The 15,742-nt window shown below is 48.0% G+C and overlaps 1 protein-coding gene across 1 annotated transcript in view; it reads right to left on the reverse strand.

Moving 5' to 3' along the window:
* PLPP4 (phospholipid phosphatase 4) overlaps positions 1 to 15,742 on the reverse strand; it is a 110,256-nt gene that overhangs the window by 60,005 nt on the left and 34,509 nt on the right. Inside the window, exon 2 of the mRNA XM_088019840.1 lies at positions 6,333 to 6,441. Within this exon, the coding sequence (XP_087875966.1) occupies positions 6,333 to 6,441 (109 nt within the window). The remainder of the gene's footprint in view (positions 1 to 6,332; positions 6,442 to 15,742) is intronic.

Here is a 15,742-nt window from a genome sequence, read left to right on the forward strand (position 1 = left end):
CACCTCATTTGATGCTCTCAGCACCGTAGGAGGGAGAGGGAAATGTTATCAAAGCCCCTTTTTATAGATAAGGAGACTGAGGCAGGGAGAGGAGAGGTGATTCTGCCAAGCCACATTGCTAGAAAGTTGATCTCAGCCAGTCCGCTCTGGAACCTGCCCACCCAGAGAGTCCAATAGAGTTAGCATCCAGTGAATGCTGGCTGTTGGCTACAATGTCATTATTTCCCAGGAAAAATTGAACAAATGACCCACCCAGTAGAGAAGAACCAGGATCCTGAGACCAGACATTGGAAATAAAGTGTTTTAAGTTCCAGCCCACTATGCCCTTAGGTCTGAGCAGTCAGGGAGGAGGTCAGGGACAGGGAAAAGCCTCATTTGCCTGGGCTCCCTGCCATTCCCTACATGACTGACATCTCCACCAAGGACCTGCCTTGTGCATTGGCCAATGAAATCAACACGGGAAGTGCTGTCAGTCCCCAGCCGCTGCTGCACCCGGAAGGTGGGTCACCCAGGGTGCTGATGCAAGGCAGAGTGCTGCCAGGATGGTTCTGGAAAACGACAAAGTCGGACTAGGGTGTCTGAAGTGGGAGGGGCATAAGTATACCAGGAACTTTTAACAAGCAAAGGGGTCCAAGCCAGAGCGCCCTGATGTTAGGATGTTAGCTAGGGAAGAACTTGTCACTGGAGTTCATTCATATCAGACAAACAATGGGCGCAAAGTGCCTTCATTTCTGGCATTTGACAGAAAGGTATGCTGAAAAGTGCTTATAGAGACAACTCGGGATGAGCAGTGCAGACAGCTGAAAAGGCCCTGCTGTGGGTAAACAATGACAGCCCATTGCAGAGAAAAGAGCTGTCTAAGGCTTTACCAAAAAGTCTAAAAATTAAACTGTCTATCACGAGGCCAGCTTTGTCTCTTTTCCTTCCCTCCTCCCCACAAAATTGACTTTCTGTCTTCCTTAGAAGCATCCTCTACTAAAATAGGAAAACTTACTATTGAATCAACACAATATCAATAATATTCTACAGAAGTAAATCTTCTGGACTTGTTGTGGCCAGGACAAAGGAAGGGTCTTGGGTAGATTTGTTTTTTTTAAGCCAAGCAGAGCAATTGGGGAACACCGATCATTCCTTCAACTCATTACCTGAGTTCACCTGTTCAAGAGCTTGTCTGTGACCATCCAGTTCATGTTCATATCTGTGTCCCCCATGAGACAGGAAACCGTACCTTGTTCAGCTGTGCACTCCACCACCCAGCACCATGCTTGGTTCAGGCAGGTTCTTTGTAACTGTTGGTTGAGTTAAGTAACAACTAACTAACCTAGAGCTGTCCGCAGTCAGCTTCTATCCCTGCCTTCCTCTGCCCCCTTCAGACACAGATACTCTCAACACACTCCTGTTCACCGGGCCCACATGGCCCCTGCTCTCCTATGTCTGTGCGTTGACACACCAGCTCTTCCGTGTGTGATCTGCTACTCACCCCCTCTCCACATCCCCTGAGTCCCCACCGAGACATCACAGTCAGATGGGTCTGTGAGGGTCCACCCTCTTGGCAGCTGGCATTCAGATCCAGGTGCAGGATCTGGTGGTTGTATAACCTCGGACAAGTTGCTAAATCTCACTGCAGTTTCATTTTCTCCATTGAAATTATGGGATTACAAAAGTGCTGACCTCAACAGATGGTGAGAAGGATTATCTGAGATGCCACTGTGAAGTGGCGAGCACAATTCCTGTATTCAAGAGATGTTGGTTGTTGTTGTTACTGCCATGATGATGATGATGATGATGATGAGAGTGGTGATGGTGATGATGGTGGTGGTGATGATGGCGGCGATGGTGAGGATGACGGTGGTGATGATGTTGGTGGTGATGGTGAGGATGATGATGGTGGTGGTGATGATGGTGATGATAATGATGATGGTGGTGATGGTGATGATGATGGTGAGGATGATGATGGTGATGGTGATGGTGTTGGTGGTGATGGTGATGATAATGACGATGGTGGTGATAGTGATGAATGTGGTGGCGATGATAGGGGTGATGGTGACGGTGATGGTGATGATGATGGTGATGATGAACCTCCCTACAAGTTTACCCAAGCCTCTAGCCCTTCCTAGATGCTGTTTCTCTTTAGAGTACCATCTCCCCAAGGAGTCTATAGGACCCCTAAGGATATCCACCCCCCGCCAGGCCTGATTTGACTTCCCATCACCTGAAGCTCCTATGGCTTTCCTTACCCACAGCAGGCTCCTGGAAATGTTCTCTGAATATGGCTAAAATTAACAAGTCAGGAAACGACAGATGTTGGCGGGGATGTGGAGAAAGGGGAGCCCTCCTACACTGTTGGTGGGAATGCAAGCTGGTGCAACCACTCTGGAAAAGAGTATGGAGGTTCCTCAAAAAGTTGAAAATAGAGCTACCATACGATCCAGCAATTGCACTACTGGGTATTTACCCCAAAGATACAAACGTAGGGATCTGAAGGGGTATTTGCACCCCAATGTTTATAGCAGCAATGTCCACAATAGCCAAACTGTGGAAAGAGCCAAGATGTCCATCGACAGATGAATGGATAAGAAGATGTGGTATATATACACAATGGAATATTATGCAGCCATCAAAAGGAATGAGATCTTGCCATTTGCAAAGACGTGGATGGAACTGGAGGGCAGGTGTTATGCTGAGCGAAATAAGTCAATCAGAGAAAGACATGTATCATATGACTTCATTGATATGAGGAATTCTTAATCTCAGGAAACAAATTGAGGGTTGCTGGAGTAGGGGTGGGGTGGGAGGGATGGGGTGGCTGGGTGATAGACACTGGGGAGGGTATGTGCTATGGTGAGCGCTGTGAATTGTGCAAGACTGTTCAATCACAGATCTGTACCTCTTAAACAAATAATGCAATATATGTTAAGAAAAAAAAAGAAGAAGAAGATAGCAGGAGGGGAAGAATGAAGGGGGGTAAATCGGAGGGGGAGACGAACCATGAGAGACGATGGACTCTGAAAAACAAACTGAGGGTTCTAGAGGGGAGGGGGGTGGGGGGATGGGTTAGCCTGGTGATGGGTATTAAAGAGGGCACGTTCTGCGCGGAGCACTGGGTGTTATGCACAAACAATGAATCATGGAACACTATATCAAAAACTAATGATGTAATTAATGTATGGTGATTAACATAACAATAAAAAATTAAAAAAAAGAAATGTTCTCTGAATGTACAAAGACACAACTACTAAGACAGCAACAAAGAGTATACTAAAAAGCAAAAACCAACACAGTCTTCCTACACCAAAAAGTAGATTTTCAAAAATGCTATGATAAACCCCACACACTCAGGAAGGAACCATGACATCTTTTGAATAAGGGAGCAGCCTTCCATAAAGGCAGCTAATGGTCTGCGAACATCCAGGAGATGCTAATCCAAGACTCAGTATATGTGAAAAGACTTCTCAGCCTGTCTCTCTGCTCAACAGGAACCCAGAGTCATCAAGGGAAACAAACTTTCAGAATCAAAAAACCCAACTACATTCAACTTCCAGGTTGACAGACATAGTCATCTTCACTGAAAGTGCCAAAGGCAGAACAAATGAGGGGGGCTTCACAGTGATGTGATCACCATTCACTCTGTTTAACGCAATCCCCTACCATTCTGATCTGAACAAGTGGCTACTCTATAATGCACGCGTGCAGGGGTGCCTGGGTGGCTCAGTTGGTTAAACGGCTGCCTTCGGCTCAGGTCATGATCCCAGGGTCCTGGGATAGAGCCCCGCATCGGGCTCCTTGCTCAGCGGAGAGCCTGCTTCTCCCTCTCCCTCTGCCTGCCTCTCTGCCTACTTGTGCTCTCTGTCTGTCAAATAAATAAAATCTTTAAAAAATAAATAAAAAAATAAAATAAAATGCACACGTGCACACCCATACACACACACACACACACACACACACACACACACACACACACACACCTCCAGAGGCCTAATTTCCCAGTCAAAATACATCTGGGTTATTACCAGCTGCCTTTCAATAATGTTGTGAAAGTTGAAAAGGTTGCCCTTAGATTAAAACATTCCAACCAAAAGTAAAAGAGACCCGAGGATTTGGTTTATGTATTAAGTAGCAAAACTTGAGCTTTCTAAGGAAACCAACATAGTTTAAAAAAAATAAAAACATGTTTTATTACAGTCTTCCATAAACATCTGAAGGTTTTAAAGGATCAAAGCAAACAAATGATATTTTATATTAAACTCTTACTAAAATCCAGGAGGAAAAAAATCTAATTAATGTGGTGACAAAGTATTTTTCCTCTTTGTGTTACATGTATTATAAATGTATCTATTGCATTCCTTGTGTTATTATGGAACTGCATGAAATCTTGTGACCAAATGAATGAAATGCATCAACTGCTATTAACAAAACAAAAGGTTGAGCTTCTCTCATTAGGGGACTCACGGGTAGGAATCAGGATTTGAGGCTGAATACACTTCTATTCTCTGAGAATCACAGCACTGAATAACTCCTTTACTGCCTCGCATCCACCCCTGCCAACATGCAAATGCACCCCCTCCTATTTGTGTCTGCAGCCAGAATATTTGTGGCATTGGTATCCAGACTTCAAAACAATCCATTGTTCATAAATCTAGGACACAGCCACAAATTTCTCACAATATCCCACATGAACCTTAATCTCCAAATTGTGTTTTATAGCACATAAAATGTGAAACCTGTGAGGAAGGGGGATAAGTGGTAAGAGCTTCCCCCTTTCAAAACCATGGAGTAAACTAGTTAGACATATGCTAGTTCCTTTATTTCTAGGATTTATAGAAGATCTGAGTTACAGCAGAAATGGAAAAAGTCTCATTTTCATACTCAAGTGTTAGGTAATGCCTGAACTCTTCCATTCCCCTGAAATTTACAAAAATCCAGTTTAGTTTCCAGTGGAAAAGCAATTATTAAAGAGCAATTAAGGGCACCTGGGTGGCTCAGTTGGTTAAGCGGCTGCCTTCGGCTCAGGTCATGATTCCAGGGTCCTGGGATCGAGTCCCACATCGGGCTCCCTGCCCAGCGGGGAGCCTGCTTCTCCCTCTCCCTCTACCTGCCTCTCTGCCTACTTGTGCTCTCTCTCTCTATCTCTGTCAAATAAATAAATAAAATCTTTTAAAAAAAGCAATTAAAATAATATTTCAAAGCTCATGTAATGTGCTGGGCATTTCGGGATGTTTGCAGACACAAAGATCTTTCCAATCATCACTAATTAACAAGATTTCCTTCATAAAATCAGAGGGATTTCTTTCAAAACACAAAAATATTCCTCATGAGCTCGAAGAAATCTCTGACCCAATCACTTAAGTTCCCAGAAGCACAAGACTCAATGGCTAGTCAACAGGAATAAACTTCAAGCTGTAAGGCTGGCCAACCAAAAGTCACATCACTGTTCTGTAACATAGAGGAGCTTAAGTATTTCCTCTGCTACAGAAAGGCCTGATGGCAATTCCCCAGGAGGCGATCAGCATCCGCAAGGAGTCCTGGACACTGGGCTCCCACCCTACAGGGCAGCCTCATGGCTGAGACCAGGCTCCGAGCTGGCTGCTCGGATCTGAATCCTGGCTCTGCTGCTCACTAGCTGTGTGGATCTGGGCAAGTTCCCTCCTTTCTCTAGGATGAAATTCTGCACCTGCAAATGAGGACAAGACTGACAGCTTTCTCACTGGACTGCTGGGTGAGATCCAATGAGATAATCCTTCTTTCTCAAGCTCTCAGCAAAGGGCCCCGCACATCGGAAGTGAAATATAAAAGGCCTCGATTGCCATGGGGTCAGGGTGAAGAGGTAGAAGGAATGCCACTATAATCCACCAGCTATCTGGACGCTGGCCCATTTATTCGAGAGGCAGAAAGACACAGAACACTATCCAGGGATTGAGTCATACAAGGTGGTCTCATTCGTGATCACCTGACCAGCTAGAACCAGAAGAGCAGTTAACAGAGCTAGATCTATGGTGCCTGAGTTTGGCAAAATTGAGGTTTATCCTCGAAGGAGATGGAGTAGGGAAATCAGTCTCTAGTCATATTTTACTGCAAATATTTGTAAACCACTTGGCCCAGCTCAGGTAAGGAGGTCCCTTTTCTTTCCAGATTAGCAGGCTATTACTAGCTCTCGCATGACCCAGCGGCGACCGTCACAATCTGGAATTGAGTTCAGCATGATGGGCTGCTCACCTCCTCTTTCTTCCAGACTGCTCATGGTCTTCAGCAGGGGTTAGAAAAGCAGAAATGAAAACTCATTTGGTTCACACTTGGGAGACAGGTCAAATCAGCCCTGAAATCGTGGTACTTACAAACATGAGGCGGGTAGGTATGTTGTCTGATTGCACCAAAGGATTTTTATAGAGCCAGATCTCTTCTGGCTGGATGACTCTCTGGAATGGATCCAAAAACTCCGTAAAACTGAAACAAAACAAAGACAGACACGTGAGGGCTTGAGCGCTCATCTGTTGCCTGTAGTCCCGGAGAAGGCCACTCCCACACGCCCTCAGTGGAGAACCCAGCCTCTGGGGAAGGAGAAGGTAATAACAGGCTTCCCCGGGGGCGGGGGGAGGGGGATGGATTGAAAGAATTACTGAGATTCTGTAGAACCTTCTGGCAGCAGCAAAGCCCCATTCTGGGCATAAAAGAACAGCGGCAAAGCTGACCTACAAAGACCCTAGAAGTCAGGGCTCCAAAGTGAACTAGGAGCCAAAGGGCAGAATGGTGGGGTGGGGGCTCAGACTGGGGCAAGGCCAGCCAGCGGCACAGCTCTGGGAAGGAAATGGGCTCAACGTGGAGCAAAGGTGAATGAGCAGTTGACACCACCCGGGAAAGAACCTTGGGCTCTTCCCTTCCCTCCCTTACCCCGACAGCGCGCTGACACTTCTCCACCAGTAGGGGGCAGAGTGAGCAAGAAAAGCCTCCCGGAGAAGAGGAAGGTTGGGCAGGAGGAACACTGAAAGGGAGGGAGGGAAGGAAAAGGGGAATGAGGAGAATTCTGGGGCTGCTGCCAAGAAATCAGACAGCATTAAGCATCCATGTCCTCCTCTCGTCACCCTCCCAAGCCCTTCCACACCCTGGGAGCCCACAACACCCAGGCGGATGGAAAGCAAACACCACCAAGAGTAAAACGGGATGCAGGGGGGGCAGGGGGGAACAGAGCCTGCAGGGATATGGTTTGCTTTGTCCAACTGACCCACCAGCCCAGGTCTCCACCTAGCGAACTCAGTTCAGAATGGGGGTCCAACAGAGCCAGGCAGAGGCTGAATGTCTTTTCAAACCTAGTCTCGGAGGTCTTGTGGTGTCATCTGGTGACATGAGAGTCATTAGGTCAGCCCACATTCAAGACAGGAGTGGACCCCCTCTTGGCAGGGATATAGAGCAAGGTCCCATCAGAGAAAGGCTGCTTAAGATGACAGATGTGGCTTTAAAATAACAATATGCCAACCACCGGCTGTCATCATTGTATTGGGCCCACAGCCCCTCTCTCAGAGACCCCAGAACCTCGATCCCCATTCCTTCCCCACGCAGCCAGCCACACCGCTGAGCACGTCCCTCCTCACCTCGCTTGTCCCCCAGGTGTTACTCCCCTCATGGCTATTTTTTAAAGCCTTGTGCACCCAGCCTTTTGCACAATTCCACATCCCACCCCGAGAAGCTGCAGTCAGAATGCAACTATCAAGCAAATTATACCCTCTGGGAGCGGCGGAGTCAAAGATAGATGTCCCTTCTCCAGCCACACTCCAGCCACCAGTGGCTGCCTCTGAGAATCCAGACAGTGAGGCACCTGCACAGAGGACTTGGGTCTCAGAAAGCAAAGGGGGGCAGAGGTGGGCATGCAGGGTGCAAGGAAAGGTCTGGAGACCATACAGGGTGGTTACCAAAAAAGGACATCCCAGGCCTGGAAACCCCCTCCCACAAGCTCTCTGTAGGTGGTCTGGAAGCCAGGAAATGGAAACCCAGCTTCCACGGAGAAGGTCAGGCATGGCCTCCTAATGACCTGTTCACTGGGGCTCACTACGCCCACACAAGCACTCCCCAAACATGAATGTGCCCAGGATCCACTTGGGGGGCTTGTGCCTACAGAAACAGCCAGTCCCAGGAAGGGCCAGAGAGTTGGCTTCTCCAGCCAGGTGCCCCGCGGTGCCGACGCTGCTGACCTGTGGATCAAACCTTGATTTGCAAGGGGCCAGGGCATCAGCCTCACAGGGAGGAAGCTTATGAAAAATGCAGAATCTTGGGGCCTAGCCCAGATCTATTGAATCACAATCTTCACTTTTAACAGGACCCCCAGGGGATGAATGTGAGCACTATAGTCAGACATACACAGCTCTTGGGTGGGAAAGCTGGTGCTTCCCAGCTTCGGTCTTTTAAGAACCAAGTTGGCCAGTTTTGCTTTATCCCCCGCCCTCCTCCCGGACCGTGACTTTCCTCGAGCCTTTGTAAACTAAAAGCCTAGAAGAAACTTCACATCACTGCTTAATTATGAAATCAGCACTGCCTCCATAAACAGCGGGTAAATGTCAAAATAAATACAATGAAAACCAAAGACTGCTATTAAATTCTACTTTGGTGCTGCTGCCTTGGAACCTCGCCTGCCCTCTCCATGGAGGTCCTCCAGGGCTTCCCCCGAGAGGCAGGGAAGATGGAAGGACAAGTGAGAAGGCGCGAACGTGCCCTCCCCGTGCCTGTGGAGGTGGGGGCTCACACTGCGTGTCATCTCAACTCACCCCGCAAAGACCGTAGAATCATCTCCGGCACTGCTGCGGTCATGGAAGCAGGTCAAAATGTTTTGATGGGAAAAGGAAGGAGTTACTACTAAAGTAAACATACAATTTTCTTTTGTCAGAATTCTAACTTGACAAAAGTCAGGTACCTTACTGTTGGATTTGGATCCAAGTTAGGCTTCTTTCATGTCTTGACTGTTTGAGTTTGACAATTATCTTAATCTGCCTGTATATCAATTTCTTCTTGGCAAAGGAGGAACAGTGTTATTGTTTTCTCCTCAGTTTTCTGATGGTGCAGTTTGAAGAACTTGGAAAACAGACACTGTGAAAATTCAAAGATGTTATTCTAACTTTATGCTGGACATAAAATTCACGTGTAAATCCTCCTTAGGCTTGGTTCCTATCTCCTCTCTCTCTCTCTCTCTCCTGGTGGCCAGTACTGTTTTCACAGCCCAGCTGACTTTAAGCAGCCTACAATATCTGCTTATATAGGAAGGAATGCAGTAGGGCACAGACAGTGGACCATCATTTTTGCCTACTGTTTATTCACTCAACAAACACTTAATTGAGAGCCTTCGATGTGCCAGGTATTGCCCCATGAACCCTGGTGAGTAAAACACACATAGTCCCCACTTTTGCGGAGATTATAGTCAAGGGACCCTAAGTGCCAACTGATTGGGGAATGGGATGTTGAATCTTCAGTTACAGGTATCAGAGTGCTGTCTACACAGATTGTCAGTCCACTCTGCTTTGAGGAGATGTCAGGTTAGGAGTGTTCCAGTTGCTGGACCCATGAGATGGCCTCCAACCTAGAGCCGCTTATGAGGACCCTGACCCCCGGAAATGTTATGGGATGTGTATCTATCACTGTTCATGTGCTGAATGTGCCAACAGATGCAGCCCAGAGTTAGGAGCCCAGAAGAATGGCCCACCTTGACATCACACTAGCAGGGAATAATGATGTTTATGTCCCCCGTGCCTCTTTTAACTCAAAGTCAAGTTCTCAAAGCCCCAGAATCTCCCCATCATCTTCTAAAAGACTCCACAGATTTGTCAATGATCTTTAAGTCACAGACCTTGATAACATACCTTTTTCAAAATAAGGTTAACACTTCAGTCACATACTAGGCACAGATTTCTACCTCTTTGACTCCCAAACAAAAATAACACAAGATTGTACTGAAACATGAACTTAACCAGACCGTTCAACTTGGTGTAAATCCCTGCTTTGGCATTTGCCAGCTGGGTGGCTTGAGAAAAGTCACTTCACCTCTCTGATCCTCAAACCCCGCCGCCCCAGGATGGCCATACCTTCCAGGACAGTGATAATACTGCTATCATTAGCAGTAAGAAAGGTTGGGGTCTGGCACGGTGTCTGGGGCACTGAAGGCCTCAACCAAATTCTCTTCCTGCAGTGTGGGCATGAACAGTGCCAAGGACATGATGTGGGTCTGAGAAGGATGCCCCCTCCCACCCCCCGATCCCCAACCCAGGGGCAGTGAGGTTGCATGCCCAGGGAAAGAGGATCAGACAGGATGTCAACACCTGCCACTCATCACTTGGCCATTCTGTGAGCCAACAATGGCCCCGGCAGCCACTGCTGAAGCTTGCGGTGTGCAGGAGGGCAAAACAAGACTCGTGATGAAGTTTTCCAGGCAAGAGCAAAAAAGTAAAGCCTGTTTCTTACTTGAACTATTGACCTGTCCCCCCTAGTGGGCCTCTCCCATGCAGGAGGAAAAACACTGGCAAATGGGCTCTGGAAGTGGTCAGGGACAGGCAGCTGCTACATAGGGAGGAGGTGTATGGGATTTAGTCCTGGACAAGGGGTAATATGAGGCTACAGAGAGAACACGCTGATGAATTATCTCAGCAACCTGCCCCCACACAGCCTTCTCCTGAGTTTGGTCATTGGATGCCCCAAAGTCAAGAGTAACAGTTTTCATAAAAATAGCTAGTTATTACATTTGGAACCATCTTGTGCTGTGCCCTTGACTTGGTGCTTTCCAACGTTACTTGTTTACTCTTCATAAGAGCCCTATGAGATAGTAATTGCTGTTATCCCCATTTCAGAGATGGGGGCACTGAGGCCACAAAGCAAAGTGTCTCTTGCCTAAGTCATCACAGCTCTATGTGCTACGGAATGTCCACTATCCCACATCCTTCTGAGCACATACTCTGGAACTTTTAGGAAAGAACACGCAAATACACACACACACACACACACACACACACACGCACACACGCACACACTGCCCACCAGTGTAAAGGCATCTGCAATTATTTTAAATAAGAGATACCATTTTCCACAATTAGAAACACAGCCTTACTCTTGGGAAATGCAACATGGGGATCTCAGTTCTCAGTCAGTGTGAAGACTGAGATCAGATTCTTGCAGAGAGCAGTCTGACATTTGTTGTAAAGGAGGAAAGGGCAGAAATCATGAGAGAAGTGAAGCCCCCGAGACGTTGCTCCCGCCAGCCCCCTCCTCCCTGCCCCTCGGAGAAGCAGATGCCCCCGCAGCAAAGCCACCTGCAGCTCACCTGCCCTGGGGAGAATGGCATCCAGGAGACTAGCCCTGGACCAGATGAGGAATGGCTCCCAGAGCCCCCACCCCATCCTGGGGATGCTCTCTCTTCTCTGAAGCAGCTCACAAAGGATGACAAGGCAGGTTGAGTGAGGGTGACTGCCACCTGGGGCCAAGGCACAGGCAGAGCCTGGCTCCAATCCTCATGCCCTTCCAACCGTGAGGGCACAGACTCTGGAGAGGCAGCCTGGGTTGGATTTCCACTCTCCCTTACTGGCTGCCTGACCCTGGGCAAGACACGTCCCTTCCTGGGCCTTGGTCTCCTTACTCTGCCAAGTAATGCTGACAAGAACACCTACCTCAGAGGGCTGGTACAAATACTAAACACGGTAACGATGTGCAGTGCTTAGAAGGGCACGGGCATGTGTTCTCACCCTGGTGGGGGGAAAGCCTAAAATCACAGCCCAATATTGTGTCCTGCCCCAACCCCTGAAACCACACAGACTTCAAACAGCCTGAGCACAAGCTCCCTGCCCCGCTCCGCTCCCTCAGGTAAGGTCCCCCCACCAAACAATCCTCCTGATCAAGGGACCAGTTGCAATTTCTGCTTATCCTGGAGTATTGGGTTTCCATCCCCTCCCAGCCCATGAACAGACCAATCACGTCCTTCTGCAGGAAGCAGGGACACCCCACCCTCTTGGTGCTACACAGCCTGCCTCCCACAGGCCTTGCAGATTCGCTCTGCCCTATTTCTAGCCCTGCCCAGCAGGCAGTGTCCTGCTCCCCTGCTGTGAGTATATGTGACTGATAAACTGCTATCAATCGCTCTGTCCCCTCTTAAGTGTCATGTATGGCCATCCCCATGACCCCAGGGTAGGAATCCCTCCTTGCCAAGGGGGTGAAGATGGGGCATCAGAGCCTGTACCTCTTGGCTGGGCCCTCCTGAACATGATGGGATGGGACAGTGGTGGAAATATGTGGGCCAAGCCTGGAAGTGTCATCGACCTACCCAGCTCCAGGAAGGAAGAGAAAAGACCAAGAGGAGGCAGCATGAATAAAACCAAGCCGCTGACCCAACTACCTGTTCACACCAGCTCTCCTTCAGCTTTTAGAAACAGGGCCCTATCCTGCCTCCCCTACCTGTGGTCACCAGTACCGGGGCCACAGACACCTGTGTACCTCTGACACATGAAGTGCACGGCACCTCCAGGGAGCATTCTTCCCAAACATGTATACTCTGAACCTAATCAAGTCTTCGGATCCAACTTCCAGCTAATAGGAAACACAGGGACAGAGGAACTAGTCAAATGCCCTCAAGCAAAAAGACAAGTCCAGGAAGAAAGCTAGAGGGAATGTTCCAGATTACAAGAATCTGAAGAGACAAAACAAACAAATGTAACATACATTTGACTGGATCTTGAGTCAAAAAAATTTTAAAAAGCCATTAAAAAGAAACTCTGAGGATGACTAAGGCAATACAGGGACTGGAACAAACCAGGTATCAGGTGATCATAAGGAAATATTACTAATTTCCTTCAGTGCAGTAAGGACATGGATATGGAGAAGAAGGCCTTATTTTTAGGAGATGCATTTAGGGAGCTTAGGATAATGAATTGTCCGCAATTTCCTCTCAAATAGTTCAGAAAATTGTATATAAAACACATAACTACAGAGATAATGCAAATAGGGTAAAATGTTAATTGTTAAATCTAGGTGGAGCAGATGGGGGATTTTACTGTTTCAACTTTTCTGTATATTGGAAATTATCCAGGACGAGAGGCTGGCATAGAGGGGCCCGGGAGCAGGAACCCCCAAAGGGAGGGAAATAGCACAGAAGGCAATATGGCAAAGGGAATACAGTGTTAGCAGAGCTGTGGAGTGGAACAGCTTCTGTTCTACCTCTGCCATTTACAACCTGTGTGACCCTGGGCAAGTGACACCTGCTCTCTGAGCCCTGGGTGCCTCCTCTGGAAGTGGAAATAACCATAAACCCTGCTCCCCGCTGCCTTCAGGGCCGCACTGAGGAAGGATCGGTGAGGTCATGCACAATGGACTCAACACAGCGCTCAGTAGATGCCCCCTCCCTCAGAGCCGTCTCCTGCCACAAGAGCATATTCAAGCCCTGGCACAGAAAAAGCAGGACACACCCAAACCTGCCTGCCACGGGGCAGGGGCACACATGGAAGTATATGTTGCAGAAGCACGATGTTCAAAACTACGTGCATCACCCCAGAAGTCCAAATGTTTAATCCACCGATTTCTGAACATTTCTGCAGAGGGTGCCTTCCCTCTGGAAGAAACAGAAGATGGAAAACATTTTAGTTGTCTGAATTCAAACAGAAAATCCAGGTCTACACAAACGCAGCCTGCAAAAGCTAATATATTGGGTCCAACTAGGGCTTCATGCCCTGGGGAAGTGGCTGAGTCCCCCTCCCCATCTATAAAATGGGCAGAACACCCTGCTGAAATGTCGTGAGAATTTGGGATCATAGTTGGGGTCCATGAGAAGCACTCAACAACAGGTATTAACACTACTTATCACTGAAAAACCCCAGATTAAAAAAAAAATCCTAAAAACGTGCATACCTTATAAGAATGTATGGACCTTATCCGGATCCTGATTCAAAGAAATGTGTTCATTTGATCAAGGTTTACAAACAGTATTGTGCTCCTGGAGGCCTGGCTCAGTTTTTTGTTGTTGTTGTTTTGTTGGGTTTTTTTTTTTTTCTTTAAGTTCTCGTTGGTGAAAGTTTTTGAAGTATTGACATATGAAACGATGTCATGTCTGGGCTTTGCTTTAACAACCTCCACCAATAACGGGGGAGGGAGAACAGATGAAATCCAAGTGTTGGTAACTGGTGGAGGGTATCTGACAATTTCCGCACCAAAAAGTTTTTTAAAATGATTTTGCTCAATTGCCCGAAAGATACTTGCAAAACTAAGTGTTTTATCAGCCAAAGCAACTGATGCTCTTGGAAAGCATTATTTCAGTCAAGTGTAACAACTGAAAGAGTAGTAAATAAAAATCAGCAAGAAGAAAGGAGAAGAGACAAGGGAAGAGGTCAGGTCCTTCAAAAAACGAGTCTCCTTCCAAAACCTGCACACCTAGACCTATCTGAAAACCCTCAGGTTGCGGTGCCCCAGAGCCCGAGGCAATGAGGAGTCCTCTCCCTGGACATCGGAAAGCAGGTACTTAATAACGAGGGTGGTGACAGGCCGGTGACAGTGAGCTGTGGGTGACAGGAGACTATGGGCTGATCCAGGCCACTGGGAATCCACTTCCCACTGGCTGCTGGGCTTCCTGGAGCTCAAAGCCCAGCACTGCTGCTGCACCTCCCCCCTCCACCCCGGCAAAGCTCTCCTCTCTGGGAGGAACATCCTCTGGGCCAGACACATCTCCTAGCAGAAAATGTTTATGCAGGGGCTACCGCACTGTGTCTGAGCCACAGGCAAACAAAAGCCACTCAAAAAAAAAAAAAAAAAAAAAAAAAACTAGTAAAAGAAGAGGGAGGAAAGTATATATTTCTTTGCTAACAGACCTCCGTCTCCAGTTAAGCTCTGACTCTAGAATGCCCAGTGAAGCATTCACTCCTGGATTAAATAAGTCTTTAGGAATTGAGCCAGAGCTTAAAGCACTCTGGAGCATTCTCCATACCCACGCCTGGACCAAGCCACATAAAGATCCCAGGACACACTCAGCAGAGCTCTGATTGGAGCAGAACAGAATGCCACTCAACACTCAGGACAAAACGCTGTGCAGACAGAACTTAATCTGAAGGGGCTTCTGAGCTGTAATTTTCATTCAAACACATCAGCCAGAGAGCCCTTGTTCCAAACAGGGGCCCCCGAAGTGTCTTTGAGTTCTTCCTCCATTACAATCTCATCTGAACTCCCCCCGGCATCAGTCAGCAGGGGGGCAGGGCGGCAGCAGGCCTTCCTTACCCGAGTCCTTGGCAGAAAGCAGCAGAGCCCAGACCTGACCACGTTCTCCATGACCTGCTTATCCATGTTCTAGAATGATCTTCATCTGGGCTGGTAGGTGAGAAGAGGCACATGTGTGAGACAGAACAGCCAGGGTTGGGGCTAAGGGCTGGGGATAGCCAGTATCTGATGAGAGGCTAATGGCAGGGCCAGGTCAGGGTGGAGAGCATGTGGGGAGCATATGAGACAAGACGCTGGGGTACACCTGCCCTTAGCATGACAACCTGCTCCACAGCTGGGGTCTGGGGAAGGCAGACGTTTCCCCCCTACCCTGAGGCATGGCCAGGCCTGTGGTGTTTAAGCAGATAAAGAACCTTCGTGCTTGCCCCCAAAGCCTTTGGCTGTCTATAAGCATCACTAAGTGTTTTCCTGGCCACCTGCACTCAAACCCTCAAATCCTTAATGCAGAGTCAAATTGGCCCGTGGAACTGGGCTTGACCTTGCGCAGCAGCAGACATCCCCGTGCCGTTTTCTGTGGCCCCAACGATGG

The sequence above is a fragment of the Eumetopias jubatus genome, unplaced genomic scaffold (genome assembly GCF_037043125.1).
Source record: "Eumetopias jubatus isolate StellerSeaLion01/CBP00866 unplaced genomic scaffold, mEumJub1_p1.0 scaffold_17, whole genome shotgun sequence".
In the NCBI taxonomy this organism is placed as follows: Eukaryota; Metazoa; Chordata; class Mammalia; order Carnivora; family Otariidae; genus Eumetopias; species Eumetopias jubatus.